Here is a 16,220-nt window from a genome sequence, read left to right on the forward strand (position 1 = left end):
ATCACATATGATTTTAATAGTTTTTCTATCTGTTTTTCAGAAAAAGATGCTGATTTCTTCATGGACACTTCATATATTGACAATGCCTCAGTGTGCATAGCCCAATCTCTTTATCTAAAGATGTTTTTAATCACAATATCAGGGATAATGATTGTCCTGAAAACATTTTGATGAATATTTCTTGCAACTTTCATTTATATAATTATTTACTCATTTGAAATTTATCAAAAGTGTATGGATTTAGTTCTACATTGCTTTCTTCAAAATAATTATGCACTTTTTAAATAATTTATGTCCATAATAATTAATAATTTTTATTGAATATACCAAAATACAAATTACATGGTTGTTATTTAACATATCTTGTACTATAGTGCTTCAATCTTATTGCTGAGGTCCAAAGTTCAGAAAAAAATGTGATAAGGTGTGAGAATATGACAAATGTCATTTTTAATTAATCAAATATAAAAGACATAATTTGTAAAAATAAATGAAAATTGGGAAAGAGAGAGAAAAATATGTTGACACAAACCAAATTTCATAACCTAAATCTAAATTGAGTAATGCCATTTTGAAGAATAATGATCACTATTGAGACCATCAAAAGTGCTTTACCAGCCACTTTCTCAAAGCCCCCTTGACATCTTTATTCCTCACACTGTATATAAGGGGGTTCAACACAGGGGTGAAGATGGTGTAGAAAGCAGAAACCACCTTGTCGTGTGCCCCTGAATGGTAGGATTTGGGCCGCATGTAGATAAACATGATAGTGCCATAGAAGAGCCCTACAACAGCCAGATGGGAGGAACAGGTCGCAAAGGCTTTTTTCCTGGCTGCAGTGGACTGCATGTTGAGCACAGCAGCCAAGATGAGACTGTAGGAAGCCAGAATGAGAGACAGTGGAATCAAGAGCATTAGGACGCAACAGACATACATAAAAAACTCAAAAATCGCGGTGTCAGCACAGGCAAGGTGAACAAGCGATGGTGCCTCACAAAAGAAGTGATCGACTTCCTGAGAGTGACAGTAAGGAAAGCTCAGGGTGGCACCAGCCTGCATCAGCCCATCCACCCCGCCTAAAAGCCAGGAGCCTGCTGCCATGTGCAAGCAGAGTTTCTGATTCATGAGGATCGGGTATCTCAAGGGGTGACATACGGCCACATAGCGGTCATAGGCCATGGCGGCTAAGAGGAAGCACTCGCCCCCTCCCAGAGTGAGAAACAGGAAGATTTGAGTACCACAGCCAGCAGGAGAGATAGACCTATTGTGCATCAGGTAGTTGGCTGCCATTTTGGGGACAATAGTGAGAACCAGCATCATGTCCATGAGGGAGAGCTGGCTAAGCAGGAAGTACATGGGAGTGTGCAGCTGGGGATCCACCTGAATGAGCATGATCATGAAGGTGTTGCCCATCAGGGAGGTGAGGAAGGCCATGAGCACCATGGAAAAGAGGAACAGATGTGTCTGTGTGTAGTCAAAAAGTCCTAGAAGAATGAAATTTGTTCCTGTGAAGTCACTTGTATTTTCCATGGGTCCTGTTATTCCTGGAAGACAATCAATGATTAGGAAATGAGAACTGCTTAAAAGGAAGCTTGGGTATTTCCTTAAGAAAAATTGGTCCATAACATAAAAAATGAGACTTGGAAGAAAAATTATGAGTTAAATTCTTTCACTTCACAAGATGTTTGCCTTGGTATCCAATTGTCTATCTCTGCAATTATACATTACTTTTGACCAAAATAAATTGATTTTTTTATATATGGAATACTACCAATTGCATTTCTTTCTCTATATTTTGTCACAGATAATTTATTCATAGTATTAGGAACTGTTATTATATAATCTAAGTTTCTATAATTTTGTGACTTCCATCTTAAGAAGTTTCAGATAATCCATGTTAGTCAATACTGATGTTATATAGTATACATCATAACCATTAAATATTTCTCCTGTTCTTTTTTTAAATCTCATGATGAATTAAATTTTTAAAATGAATTGTATACACAAAACAAAATGTCAACCTACTAGAACTCAGTTTCCTAGAGACGAAGGGAAAATGGCTCAGTTTCTCCAGTCTATGCCTGCAAACAGCCCATGGTCTTCGTACATCAAGTTTCTAGCTACTACAGTTACTTAGCACACATACACCAATACTGCTCAGGGTCACCCATCACCTTATGTTACCGTGACCTGTTTTCCTGATTACAGGGGCATTTTCTTAGTTTAGGGATGTCTCAAGAGTTAACATTCATACCTACAAACTAAATCTGGATTAGTTAAATATACGCATTATAAACAGTTAAAAAATGCATGAAGGAATACAACCTAAAGGAACATAAAGAAACTGATCTTACTTATAGGCTTTCATACTTTGTTATCAATAATCACCTTTTAAATGTACTGAAATATTAATTTATAAACTAAGTTGAATATTAACCGGCAGGTTAATTACCATACTTAATTGACTGATTATATAACTATATAATCAAGTAAAATATTACCCAACTTAATTTTTCACACAAAGCTCAATTGAGATACAGCACCACTACACATAAAATCTGGAACATTTCAGTTATTTCCAAAGAGTAATTTTCTTTCATCAAAGTTGCTAGCTTTTATTTCTCTTACATATAAGAATCTATGGGAATAGAGTTGAATATATACGCAAATTATTTTCATTCTTATATATGTCTTTTCTTTGCAAATCAGACTTTTAAAGAAAGTAGTAGGTTAGTGATTTCCAGGAAGTCTGTTTTCACTTTATTCATAATCTGTTCTGTGTGCTCTGCTCAGTCATGTCTTTTTGTGACCCTGTGGACTGTAGTTCTCCAGGCTACTCTGTCCATGGGATTTTCCATATGATGGCATTTTTAATAGTTTTTAATAGTTTTTCTCTTGTAACTGAGATCTAATCTTACTGCATTGTCGTCAGAAAAGATGCTTGGAATGATTTCAATTTTTTTGAATTTACCAAGGCTAGATTTATGGCCCCGGAGAAGGCAATGGCAAGCCACTCCAGTACTCTTGCCTGGAAAATCCCATGGACGGAGAAGCCTGGTGGGCTGCAGTCCATGGGGTCGCTACGAGTCAGACATGACTGAGCGACTTCACTTTCACTTTTCACTTTCACACATTGGAGAAGGAAATGGCAACCCACTCCAGTGTTCTTGCCTGGAGAATCCCAGGGACGGGGGAGCCCCGTGGGCTGCCGTCTATGGGGTCACACAGAGTCGGACACGACTGAAGTGACTTAGCAGCAGCAGCAGCAGATTTATGGCCCAGGATGTGATCTATCCTGTAAAAGGTTCCGTGTGCGCTTGAGAAAAAGGTGAAATTCATTGTTTTGGGGTGGAATGTCCTATAGAGATCTATTAGGTCTAACTGGTCTATTGTATCATTTAACGTTTGTGTTTCCTTGTTAATTTTCTGTTTCGTTGATCTATCTTTAGGTGTGAGTGGGGTATTAAAGTCTCCCACTATTATTGTGTTGTTGTTAGTTTCCCCTTTCATATTTGTTAGTAATTGTCTTACATATTGTGTGCTCCTATGTTGGGTGCATACATATTTATAATTGTTATATCTTCTTCTTGGATTGATCCTTTGATCATTATGTAGTGTCCTTCTTTGTCCCTTATCACGGCCTTTGTTTTAAAGTCTATTTTATCTGATATGAGTATTGCTACTCCTGCTTTCTTTTGGTCTCTATTTGCGTGGAATATCTTTTTCCAGCCCTTCACTTTCAGTCTGTATGTGTCCCTCATTTTGAGGTGGGTCTCTTGTAGACAACATATATGGGGGTCTTGTTTTTGTATCCATTCGGCCAGCTTTTGTCTTTTGGTTGGGGCATTCAACCCATTTAAGTTTAAGGTAATTATTGATAAGTATGATCCCGTTGCCATTTTCTTTATTGTTTTGGGTTCCAGTTTATATACCCTTTCTGTGTTTCCTGTCTAGAGAAGATCCTTTAATATTTGTTGGAGAGCTGGTTTGGTGATGCTGAATTCTCTCAGCTTTTGCTTGTCTGTAAAGCTTTTGATTTCTCCTTCATATTTGAATGAGATCCTTTCTGGGTACAGTAATCTGGACTGTAAGTTATTTTCTTTCATCACTTTAAGTATGTCTTGCCATTCCCTCCTGGCCTGAAGAGTTTCTGTTGAAAGATCAGCTGTTATCCTTATGGGGATCACCTTGTGTGTTATTTGTTGTTTTTCCCTTGCTGCTTTTAATATTTGTTCTTTGTGTTTGATCTTTGTTAATTTGATTAATATGTGCCTTGGGGTATTTCGCCTTGGCTTTATCCTAGTAGGGACTCTCTGGGTTTCTTGGGCTTGGGTGATTATTTACTCCCCCATTTTAGGGAAATTTTCAACTATTAGCTCCTCAAGTATTCTCTCATTGTCTTTCTTTCTGTCTTCTTCTTCTGGGACTCCTATGATTCGAATGTTAGGGCGTTTAACATTGTCCCGGAGGTCTCTAATATTGTCCTCATTTCCTTTAATTCATTTTTCTTTTTCCATCTCTGTTTCATTTATTTCTACAATTCTATCTTCTAGCTCACTTATCCTGTCTTCTGCCTCCGTTATTTTACTGTTTGTTCCCTCCAAAGTGTTTCTGATCTCATCTATTGCATTATTTTTGTATATTGACTCTTTTTTATTTCCTCTAATGCCTTATTAAACATTTTTTGCATCTTCTCTATCCTTTTCTCCACTTTATTTATCTGTAACTCCATTTTGCTTTCCAGATTTTGAATCATTTCACAATTAAAATTTGAAATTCTTTATCAGGTAGGTTCCCTATATCTTCCTCTTTTGTTTGTGTTGGTGGGCATTTATCCTGTTCCTTTACTTGCTGGGTATTTCTCTGCCTCTTCATCTTGCTTATATTGCTGTGCTTGGGGTGGCCTTTCTGTCTTCTGGCAGTTTGTGGAGTTCTCTTTATTATGTAGTTTCCTCGCTGTTTGTGGGGTTGGATGGGTGACTTGTCAAGGTTCCCTGGTTAGGGAAGCTTGTGTCGGTGTTCTGGTGGGTGGAGCTGGATTTCTTCTCTCTGGAGTGCAATGAAGTGTCCAGTAATGAGTTTGAGATGTCAATGGGTTTGGAGTGGCTTTGGGCAGCCTGTATATTGAAGCTCAGTGCTATTCTCCTGTGTTGCTGGAGAATTTGCATCGTGGTGTGTCTTTCACTGAAAGTTGTTGACCCTTGGGTGGTGCCTGGTTTCAGTGTATGTATGGAGGCATTTGATGAGCACCTATCAATTAATGTTCCCTGGAACAGGAGATCTCTGGTGTTCTCAGGATTTGGAATTAAGCCTCTGCCTCTGGTTTTCAGTCTTATTCTTGCAGTAGGCTCAAGACTTCTCCCTCTGTTACTTCCAAGGCAGTTCCTTCTGTTACAGCTCTTCTGTTTGCTGGTCTCTTCAGTGTCTAATTCCCATCCTGACACCAGCGGGTGGTGGGGGACACTTTTTTTTTTTGCCTCACCTGTTCAGTCTTGCTGTGGGGAAGGTGGAATGCTGCTAACAAATATCACTGGCAACTGTGGGGAGTGCTTGTAGTGTCTCGGCTACAATGGGATTGCTCCCGCTCGTGGTGTGTGTGCTTTCCCTGTTTATGCTGCTCAGGCTCTAGGTTGCTCTGCCGGGAGCTGTCCGTGGCTGGCGCTGGGTTGCATGCACTTCCCAGGTCTGAGCATCTCAGCTTCAGGTACTCGAGTACTCCACAAAGGCGCAGACTTGGTTGGGCCTGCGTTTTGTGCCTTCCCCGGTCCAAGCAGCTCAGGTGACCAGGCGTTTGGTGAGCATGGTCTCTGCGACTTATTGCCTCCCCGGTCCCTGCTGCTCAGTTTTCTGTGTGTACAACCGGTGCACCTTCTCAGGCAGATATCAACTGGCCCGAACCCAGGAAGTCTTGGTTAGCAATGAAGCCTGCCTGCAGCTTGGTATGGAAAGCCTCTCTGGGGCCGCGGTTGCCCCTTCCGGCGCTGGCTGTCCTCCCCTGCCTGCGCGGCAGAGGATGTGCTGCCCGTAGCTGGCTAGCTCTGCTTAATCCTTTGTTCTGTGAGTGGGGATGGCGGAATCTTAGGTTGGGGCTTTTCGCCTTTTCACAGGCTTTTCACCTTTTAGCTGAACAGTCTGCTTAGCTATCTTCCATTAGCGCCCTTAGATTGCCCTTGGGGCTTTCAGGCCCGGTCCTTTCTCTAAGTGCTGCCACCTGCCCAGCCCCCACCTGCTAGTGGGGGATGCGGGCGTCTGCACTGCTTCTCCGCTGAGAGTTTCCTCTGGGCACTTAGTCTGTGGGTTTTAATTATTTATTTCTTTTTTCTCCTGGTTATGTGGCCCTCTGAGGTTCCAAGGCTTGCCACAGACTCGCCCATGAGTTTTTCCAGGTGTTTGAAACTTCTCTTTTTCTTTTTTTAGGCCTCCCTTCCCAGGACGGAGCTCTGTCCCTCCCTCTTTTGCCTCTCTTTTTATCTTTTATACTATTTCCTTCCTCCTTTCGAAGACTATGGGCTGCTTTTCTGGGTGCCTGATGTTCTCTGCCAGTATTCAGAAGTTGTTTAGTGGGATTTACTCAGCGTTCAAATGTTTTTTTTCTGATTTTGTGGAGGAGAAATTGGTCACCCCGTCTTACTCCTCCGCCATCTTCTACTCTGCCTCTATTTACATCATTTTTAGTACCTAAGGGCTTCCCTGGTGGCTCAGAGGTTAAAAGCGTCTGCCTCCAATGCGGGAGACCTGGGTTCGATCCCTGGGTCGGGAAGATCCCCTGGAGAAGGAAATGGTAACCCACTCCAGTATTCTTGCCTGGAGAATCCCATGGATGGAGAAGCCTGGTAGGCTACAGTCCACGGGGTCGCAAAGAGTTGGACACGACTGAGCGACTGAACGGAACAGAACGGAATGGAACGGAACGGAATGTATACTATCAAAGTCAATTATGTCATTAAAATATATGCTTGCTTTGCGTATATTGAAGAATCCTTGCATTCCTGGGATAAAGCCCACTTGGTCATGATGTATGATCTTCTTAATGTGTTGTTGGATTCTGATTGCTAGAATTTTGTTAAGGATTTTTGCATCTATGTTCATCAGTGATATTGGGCTATAGTTTTCTTTTTTTGTGGGGTCTTTACCAGGTTTTGGGATTAGGGTGATGGTGGCTTCATAGAATGAGTTTGGAAGTTTCCCTTCCTCAGATATTTTCTGGAAGAGTTTGAGTAGAATAGGTGTTAGCTCTTCTCTAAATTTTTGGTAGAATTCAGCTGTGAAGCCGTCTGGACCTGGGCTTTTGTTTGCTGGGAGATTTTTGATTACAGTTTCAATTTCCGCGCTTGTGATGGGTTTGTTCAGATTTTCTATTTCTTCCTGGTTCAGTTTTGGAAAGTTCAATATACGCAAATCAATCAACGTAATACACCACATTAACAAACTGAAAAATAAAAATCATATGATTATCTCAATAGATGCAGAGAAAGCCTTAGACAAAATTCAACATCCATTTTTGATAAAAACTCTCCAGAAAGTGGGAATTGAAGGGACATACCTCAACATAATAAAAGCTATATATGACAAACCCACAGCAAACATTATCCTCAATGGTGAAAAACTGAAAGCATTTCCCCTAAAGTCAGGAACAAGACAAGGGTGCCCACTCTCACCACTACTATTCAACATAGTTCTGGAAGTTTTGGCCACAGCAATCAGAGCAGAAAAAGACATAAAAGGAATACAAATTGGAAAAGAAGAAGTAAAGCTTTCACTGTTCGCTGATGACATGATCCTCTACACAGAAAACCCTAAAGACTCTACCAGAAAACTACTAGAGCTAATCAATGATTACAGCAAAGTTGCAGGGTATAAAATCAACACACAGAAATCCCTTGCATTCCTATACACTAATAATGAGAAAATAGAAAGAGAAATTAAGGAAACTATTCCATTCACTGTTGCAATGAAAACAATTAAATACTTAGGAATATATTTACCTAAGGAAACAAAAGACTTGTACATAGAAAACTATAAAACACTAGTGAAAGTAATCAAAGAGGACATGAATAGATGGAGAAATATACCGTGTTCGTGGATTGGAAGAATAAATATTGTAAAAATGAGTATACTACCCAAAGTAATTTATACATTCAATGCAATCCCTATCAAGCTACCAACAATATTTTTCACAGAACTAGAACAAATAATCTCACAATTTGTATGGAAATACAAAAAACCTCGAATAGCCAAAGCAATCTTGAGGAAGAAGAATGGAACTGGGGGAATTAACCTGCCGGACTTCAGGCTCTACTACAAAGCCACAGTCATCAAGACAGTATGGTACTGGCATAAAGACAGAAATATAGATCAATGGAACAAAATAGAAATCCCAGAGATAAACCCACGCTCCTATGGACACCTTATCTTCGACAAAGGAGGCAAGAATATAAAATGGAGAAAAGACAGTCTCTTTAACAAGTGGTGCTGGGAAAACTGGTCAGCCACTTGTAAAAGAATGAAACTAGAACACTTCCTAACACCATACACCAAAATAAACTCAAAATGGATTAAAGATCTAAATGTAAGACCATAAACTATAAAACTCCTAGAGGAGAACGTAGGCAAAACACTCTCCGACATAAATCACAGCAGGATCCTCCAAGACCCTCCTCCCAGAATATTGGAAATAAAAGCAAAAATAAACAAATGGGACCTAATTAAAATCAAAAGCTTCTGCACAGCAAAGGAAACTCTAAGCAAGGTGAGAAGACAACCTTCAGAATGGGAGACAATAATAGCAAATGAAGCAACTGATAAAGGATTAATCTCCAAATTATACAAGCAGCTCCTGCAGCTTAATTCCAGAAAACTAAGTGACCCAATCAAAAAATGGGCCAAAGAACTAAACAGACATTTCTCCAAAGAAGACATAAAGATGGCTAATAAACACATGAAAAAATGCTCAACATCCCTCATCATCAGAGAAATGCAAATCAAAACCACAATGAGATACCATTTCACACCAGTCAGAATGGCTGCTATCCAAAAGTCTACATGCAATAAGTGCTGGAGAGGGTGTGGAGAAAAGGGAACCCTCTTACACTGTTGGTGGGAATGCAAACTAGTACAGCCACTATGGAGAACAGTGTGGAGATTCCTCAGAAAACTGGAAATAGAACTGCCATATGATCCAGCGATCACACTCCTGGGCATACACACCGAGGAAACCAGAATTGAAAGAGACACATGTACTCCAATGTTCATTGCAGCACTGTTTATAATAGCCAGGACATGGAAGCAACCTAGATGTCCATCTGCAGATGAATGGATAAGAAAGCTTTGGTACATATACACAATGGAGTATTTCTCAGCCATCAAAAAGAATGCATTTGAATCAGTTTTAATGAGGTGGATGAAATTGGAGCCAATTATACAGAGTGAAGTAAGCCAGAAAGAAGAACATCAATACCGTATATTAACGCATATATATGGAATTTAGAAAAATGGTAACCTAAACCCTGTATAAGAGACTGAAAAAGAGACATAGGCATTTAGAACAGTCTTTGGGACTCTGTGGGAGAGGGTGAAGGTGGAATGATTGGAGAGAATGGAATTGTAGAATGTATATTATCATAAGTGACCAGTCCAGGTTCGACGCATAAATTTTCCTCTGTTCAAAAAACAAAAACAAAAAAAAATAAATAAAATATATGCTTGCTTTGTTAATCAAAATATCTATAAGATATAATGTCCAAATCATTATCACAGTTTGTTATTCCAATAATGTGTACTATATTTATTACCTTAGGAAATTTTCAATTATGACTCCACTTTGTAACTTGTTTGCAGAGGATAGCATATTTGTCACTATTTAGTTTCTTTCTAATTTTCTATCAGTATAGTTTATGGTCCCGTGCGTGTGGCATGAGTTTTTTCTAGTAAATAATCTAAAAGTAGCATAGTTTTTGGCTTTGAGATAACTGAATCCCTAATTTTTTAATGGCATCCACTGCTGATTTTTGCTTCAGTCACTTTTCGTATGTGATCCTGTCAGATATTATTCAGTTCAGTTCAGTTTAGTCGCTCAGTCGTGTCTGTGCAGTTATTATGGCCAATCATAGAATAATGCAAATTATTTTTGTTTTAATTTACATGCTCATTGATATTGAGAAAAAAATATCCACTAACTTCTTTAATTACTTCTTCAAGTTCCCTTTGAAGATCTTTTGTCTATGTTTTCTATTGAGTTGTTTGAATTTTCCTTATTGATTTAAATAATTTCTTATATTTTTAGTTATGTACAGTGTTCTGACTTCTTTATATGCATGGTCAGTCAGTATTTCACCCAGCCTATTTAATACCTTAAAAATTTTTGATTGTTTCATCACTTTAAGCCAAAGTTTGCATTTAGTATTACATGCATTTGAGATTCTTGTTATTATTGATTTAGTGTTATTGAGCTAGATTGCATTAATAGACCTTCTCATACTGGACCGTGTGAATATTATTGGGATGAAACTGCTTATCAATGCCAAAGAATGCTCAAGCTACCACACAATTGCACTCATATCACAATCTAGTAAAGTCATGCTCAAAATTCTCCAAGCCAGGCTTCAGCAACATGTGAACCACGAAATCCCAGATTTTCAAGCAGGTTTTAGAAAAGGCAGAGGCACCAGAGATCAAATTGCCAACATCTGCTGGATCATGGAGAAAGCAAGGGAGTTTCAGAAAAACATCTATTTCTGCTTCATTGACTATGCCAAGGCCTTTGACTGTGTCGATCACAATAAACTGTGGAACATTCTGAAAGAGATGGGAATACCAGACCCCCTGACCTGCCTCTTGAGGAACTTATATGCAGGTCAGGAAGCAACAGTCAGAACTGGACATGGAACAACAGACTTGTTCCGAATAGGAAAAGGAGTACGTCAAGGTTGTATATTGTCACCCTGCTTATTTAACTTCTATTCAGAGTACATCATGAGGAACGCTGGGCTGGAAGAAGCACGAGCTGGAATCAAGACTGCCGGGAGAAATATCAATAACCTCAGATATGCAGATGACACCACCCTTATGGCAGAAAGTGAAGAGGAACTCAAAAGCCTCTTGATGAAAGTGAAAGAGGAGAGTGAAAAGGTTGGCTTGAAGCTCAACATTCAGAAAGCAAAGATCATGGCATCTGGTCCCATCACTTCATGGGAAATAGATGGGGAAACAGTGGAAACAGTGTCAGACTTTATTTTTGGGGCTCCAAAATCACTGAAGATGCTGATTGCAGCCACGAAATTAAAAGACGCTTGCTCCTTGGAAGGAAAGTTATGACCAATCTAGATAGTATATTAAAAAGCAGAGACATTACTTTGCCAACAAAGGTCTGTCTAGTCAAGGCAATGGTTTTTCCCGTGGTCATGTATGGATGTGAGGGTTGGACTGTGAAGAAAGCTGATCGCCGAAGAATTGATGCTTTTGAACTGTGGTGTTCTTGAGAGTCCCTTGGACTGCAAGGAGATCCAACCAGCCCATTCTATAGGAGATCAGTCCTGGGTGTTCTTTGGAAGGACTGATGCTAAAGCTGACACTCCAATACTTTGGCCACCTCATGCGAAGAGTTGACTCACTGGAAAAGACTCTGATGCTGGGAAGGATTGGGGGCAGGAGGAGAAGGGGACGACAGAGAATAACATGGCTGGATGGCATCACCGACTCGATGGACATGAGTTTGAGTGAACTCCGGGAGTTGGTGATGGACAGGGAGGCCTGGCATGCTGTGATTCATGGGGTCACAAAGAGTCGGACACGACTGAGCGACTGAACTGAGCTGACCTTGTTTATATCTGGGATCTTGGTAAACAGTATTATTTTTGAAGTATCTTTTGCACCTATACATGTGAAATATGTTAACCCTATTAATTGTCTTGTTTGGAGTTCTTTTTTTAATTACATGATATGGAAAGATGGGGCTCTGACTTCATGGATTTGCTGAATTGGATATATTTCAATATAAAATTCTTCCAATTTATCCAGTCCATATTCAGAGCAAACATTAGCAAAATGAAATAAAGAATACTTAAATAACAAGAAGAAAAAATTCCAAATTCTTTTCAAAATTTGCTTAGAAGATATTTATAATAAATGGGCATGTTACCGCCGCTCTCAATGAGTCAGTCTCCTTGTTTCTAGAATCAAGAAGTTTATATTTTTCTAGACTGTCTTCCAGCACAGGATTCATTTGCTGTGTTGAGATTCACTTTGTATTTTCTATTTGAATGAAAACTGTCAACTTATGCATGTGCTTAAGGCCATTTTCTCAATATATTTTTTATATGATGAATTATTTTATCATGATTTTGAAAGTCTTCTGTGGATTTACAATCAAAGAAGAAAGCGTTTTAAAGTGATAAACATTTTTTAAAAGTTCATTGTGGTAACCAAGTATTTTCATTCATTCAATCATATATTTCCAAATAAAAAGTCATGTAAAATACTCATATACTTCAAATTTAATCAGTAGATTACTCGGAAATCTAAAGTCTAGAAGTTGTATGGATCACGAGTAATGAACATTAAAAGTTAGAGTACAAATAGCATTATTTGTATTCCTTATTTTAAATTCAGCAGCAAGTGTTTCTTTGATTTTATGATACAGAAGTACTGATTTAATCAGTAACCTATTTGAGTATGAATGCCTGTGTCACTGATAAGTAGGTGGATAAATTTAGGCAATTTATCTTAAAATATTTAAGTATCATATGAAAATGGGGTGAAATACACTGTCAATCTCTTTTATGATTATTTATTGTTTACAAGAGAAAATGCACATAAACGCATTGCAAAATGTATGTCACAACACAATACCTTTATTAGCCTTAATTTTTTTTACTATTATTAATATTATGTTTCCTAACCTTGAAATTAAAATCAATCATTATTTGAGAACAATCGTATAATACAAATCTACTTTTATTTAAGATAGGAATAATTTAGGTGATATAGTATTTACAATATTTTTGGGGGTAGGACTCAGCATTTATGAATTTTTGAACACAGAGAAAACACACATAACCATTGTAAATTTGATTATTCTAAGGATATTGTTTCTTTAATTACCTATTTTGAAACATTTCTCATAGGTTTTCTAGTAATAGCTAATAAGAATTTTAGTATGTTATGAAAATTATCATGCATAAAATAATTGATTCACTCCTTAAGATTTTTAAATCATAGGGTAAAATAAAAGATAAAATCTTATTGTGTGTTTTTTCCTATCAGAAATGCTGCTTTACTCAAGTGAATTCAAGTCTGTATAATTCAATATCTTCAAAATGCATGACAGATTCTTAAGAGTATAACTAGTCATCTATGTTGTTGCCCACACACTAAAAAAAAGAATAAAATCACTTGTTACTTATTTTTCCAGTTGCATTAAATCACTGTTTACACAGGACTATAAGTTTTTGTTGTTGCTGTTGTTATTTTCTGTTTTGTTTTGTTTTTGATCATGCTCCATGGCATGTGGCATCTTAGTTCCCCAACCAGGGATCATATCCACAGTCCATGCATTAGAAGAGCAAAGTCTTAACCACTGGACCTCCAGGGAAGTCCCTTCAATCTTCACCATTATCTCATTTCTCTCCATTGTAATGTGGTTTCCCTATAATTACCAAAATTTCATCCTAGCCAGCTCTATGTATGCTTTATGTTACACACATGCAGATTCATAAATTAGCCAAGTTTTCATAAAACCTTTTTTTTTTTCAAAATGACCTGACATTTTAAAGCTGAAATGACTAATGCCACATCATCATGCTATAGTTATGGCCACTCCATTCAGACATAACAAGGATAATAGTTGTAGAAAATATTACTTCAAACACTATGTTAACTCAATATGTATTATCTCATGGAATGCCATAATAATTAAATTAAGTAGACACTGATATTTTAGAGTTGCACATGAATTAGAGTTAGGTTACTTTGGCTTCCCTGGTAGCTCAGACAGTAAAGAGTCTGCCTGCAGTGTAGATGACCTGGGTTCAATCCCTGGGTGGGGAAGATCTCCTGGAGAAAGAAATGGCAACCCACTCCTGTATTCTTGCCTGGAAAATCCCATAGACAGAGAAGCCTGGCAGGCTGCAATCCATGGGGTCTCAAAGAGTTGAACACGACTGAATGACTTAACTTTCACTTTTCCACTACTTTCGTTTCCCTGGAGAATAAAGGGAGAAGATATGTATCAAATGCAGAGCCACGAGTCCAGAACCCAGGTTCTGGAATTTAAGTTTCCAAGCTAAATTAGGTCTCTCAGTTTTTGTCATAGTTACAGTCTTGACAGTGAGAAGACAAAAACATTTAATAAGCAAGCACTGTAATATATTAAATAAAGGATTCTCAAGGTTATAAACTGCATTAAGTAATTATCTTTCATGTAATTTAAAAATTAGTTTGAATAAAGAAACCCATTTGTAATATTCATTCTGGATGGATGCATTTTCTATGCCTAGTTTTGCTAGCAAATAAACTGCAAAGACAAAATATGGCACAAATATTTTAAAATGCATTTATCAGTTCAGTTCAGTTCAGTTGCTCAGTCTTGTACGACTCTTTGCGACCCCATGAATCACAGCACACCAGGCCTCCCTGTCCATCATCAACTCCCAGAGTTCACTCAAACTCATGTCCATCGAGCTGGTGATGCCATCTAGCCATGTCATTCTCTGTCGTCCCCTTCTCCTCCCGCCCACAATCCTTCCCAGCATCAGAGTCTTTTCCAGTGAGTCAACTCGTCGCATGAGGTGGTCAAAGTATTGGAGTTTCAGCTTTAGCATCAGTCCTTCCAATGAACACCCAGGATTGATCTCCTCTAGAATGGACTGGTTGGATCTCCTTGCAGTCCAAGGGACTCTCAAGAGTCTTCTCCACCACCACAGTTCAAAAGCATCAATTCTTCGGCGCTCAGCTTTCTTCACAGTCCAACTCTCACATCCATACATGACCACGGGAAAAAGCATAGCCTTGACTAGACAGACCTTTGTTGGCAAAGTAATGTCTCTGCTTTTTAATATGCTATCTAGGTTGGTCATAACTTTCCTTCCAAGGAGTAAGCTTTTTTTTTTTTTTTTAATTTCATGGCTGCAATCAGCATCCGCAGTGATTTTGGAGTCCCCAAAAATAAAATCTGACACTGTTTCCACTGTTTCCCCATCTATTTCCCATGAAGTGATGGGATCAGATGCCATGATCTTTGTTTTCTGAATGTTGAGCTTCAAGCGTATAACTATAGGAATATTAATTTAACCAAGGGAACACAGTAACTCCTGTCCTTTCATGGTTAAAATACTACAAGGAAACTTATCAAAAGATTCCAGATCGTTCAAAACTCAATCAGAGGGAATCGAAGAAGTAAGTGTTTAGGTTTATATGTCAAACAGATCTCTTTCTATTTTGTATTCTACTAATTGCAAGTTAGGTGAAGTAAGACACATTTCTCATACCCTGTGTTTCAAGCTTCTTTTTTTAAAATGCATACATGGTTATATTACATAGTTGAAAGATTAAAGGAAGTATAAAAAGTGTGCTTAACTGATTATTTAAAATTAGTAAGTTCTCAATAAACAGTAGGCACCATTGCTTTTATGTGCTCTAAAACTGTCACTTTTTCTGAAGAATACTAATAAATACAAATAGATAGTTAATTAGATGCATTTGTTTAACTTAGGGCTGGAGCTTGAATAAATTTCCATCTCTTGAAAAGTTCAATCATATACTGCACATAATCACAGTTCGATAAATGTATATAATATATGTCTACACAATGTATAGTCTCAGGAGAAATTAAAGAAACCCACATATGAAACAAAATATTTTTATACACTAAACCTTGGACTTAAGTTTTCTTTGATTATATTCATTAACAAATGGGATGTAGTAAAAATTAATATAGTATAAAGTTTAAAATCTCTATATCAATTTGGCAGTACTGAGTAAGTACCCTAGCACTATTCTTTTTTTAAAAATTTATTTATTTTAATTGGAGGCTAATTACTTTACATTATTTTATTGGTTTTGCCATACATTGACATGAATCTGCCCCAGGTGTACACATGTTCCCCATCTTGAACACCCCTCCCACCTCCCTCCCCATCCCATCCCTCTGGTTCTTATTGCTTAAAACCAGTGAACTTTTTCTATATTTCATTCTAAAAGTAATATAAAATAAAATGAAAATATCA

General features: G+C 38.0%; 1 protein-coding gene across 1 annotated transcript; it reads right to left on the reverse strand.

Moving 5' to 3' along the window:
* Nucleotides 1-600: 600 nt before the first annotated feature.
* On the reverse strand, nt 601-1,530 carry LOC129558560 (olfactory receptor 2T33-like). Its single transcript, XM_055429812.2, has one exon. The coding sequence runs from the start codon at nt 1,528-1,530 to the stop codon at nt 601-603; it is 930 nt and encodes a 309-aa protein (XP_055285787.1).
* Between the last annotated feature and the right edge of the window lie 14,690 nt (nt 1,531-16,220).

The sequence above is a fragment of the Moschus berezovskii genome, chromosome 8, assembly GCF_049115385.1.
Source record: "Moschus berezovskii isolate FMDL1 chromosome 8, NW_MosBer_1.0, whole genome shotgun sequence".
Taxonomy (NCBI): Eukaryota; Metazoa; Chordata; class Mammalia; order Artiodactyla; family Moschidae; genus Moschus; species Moschus berezovskii.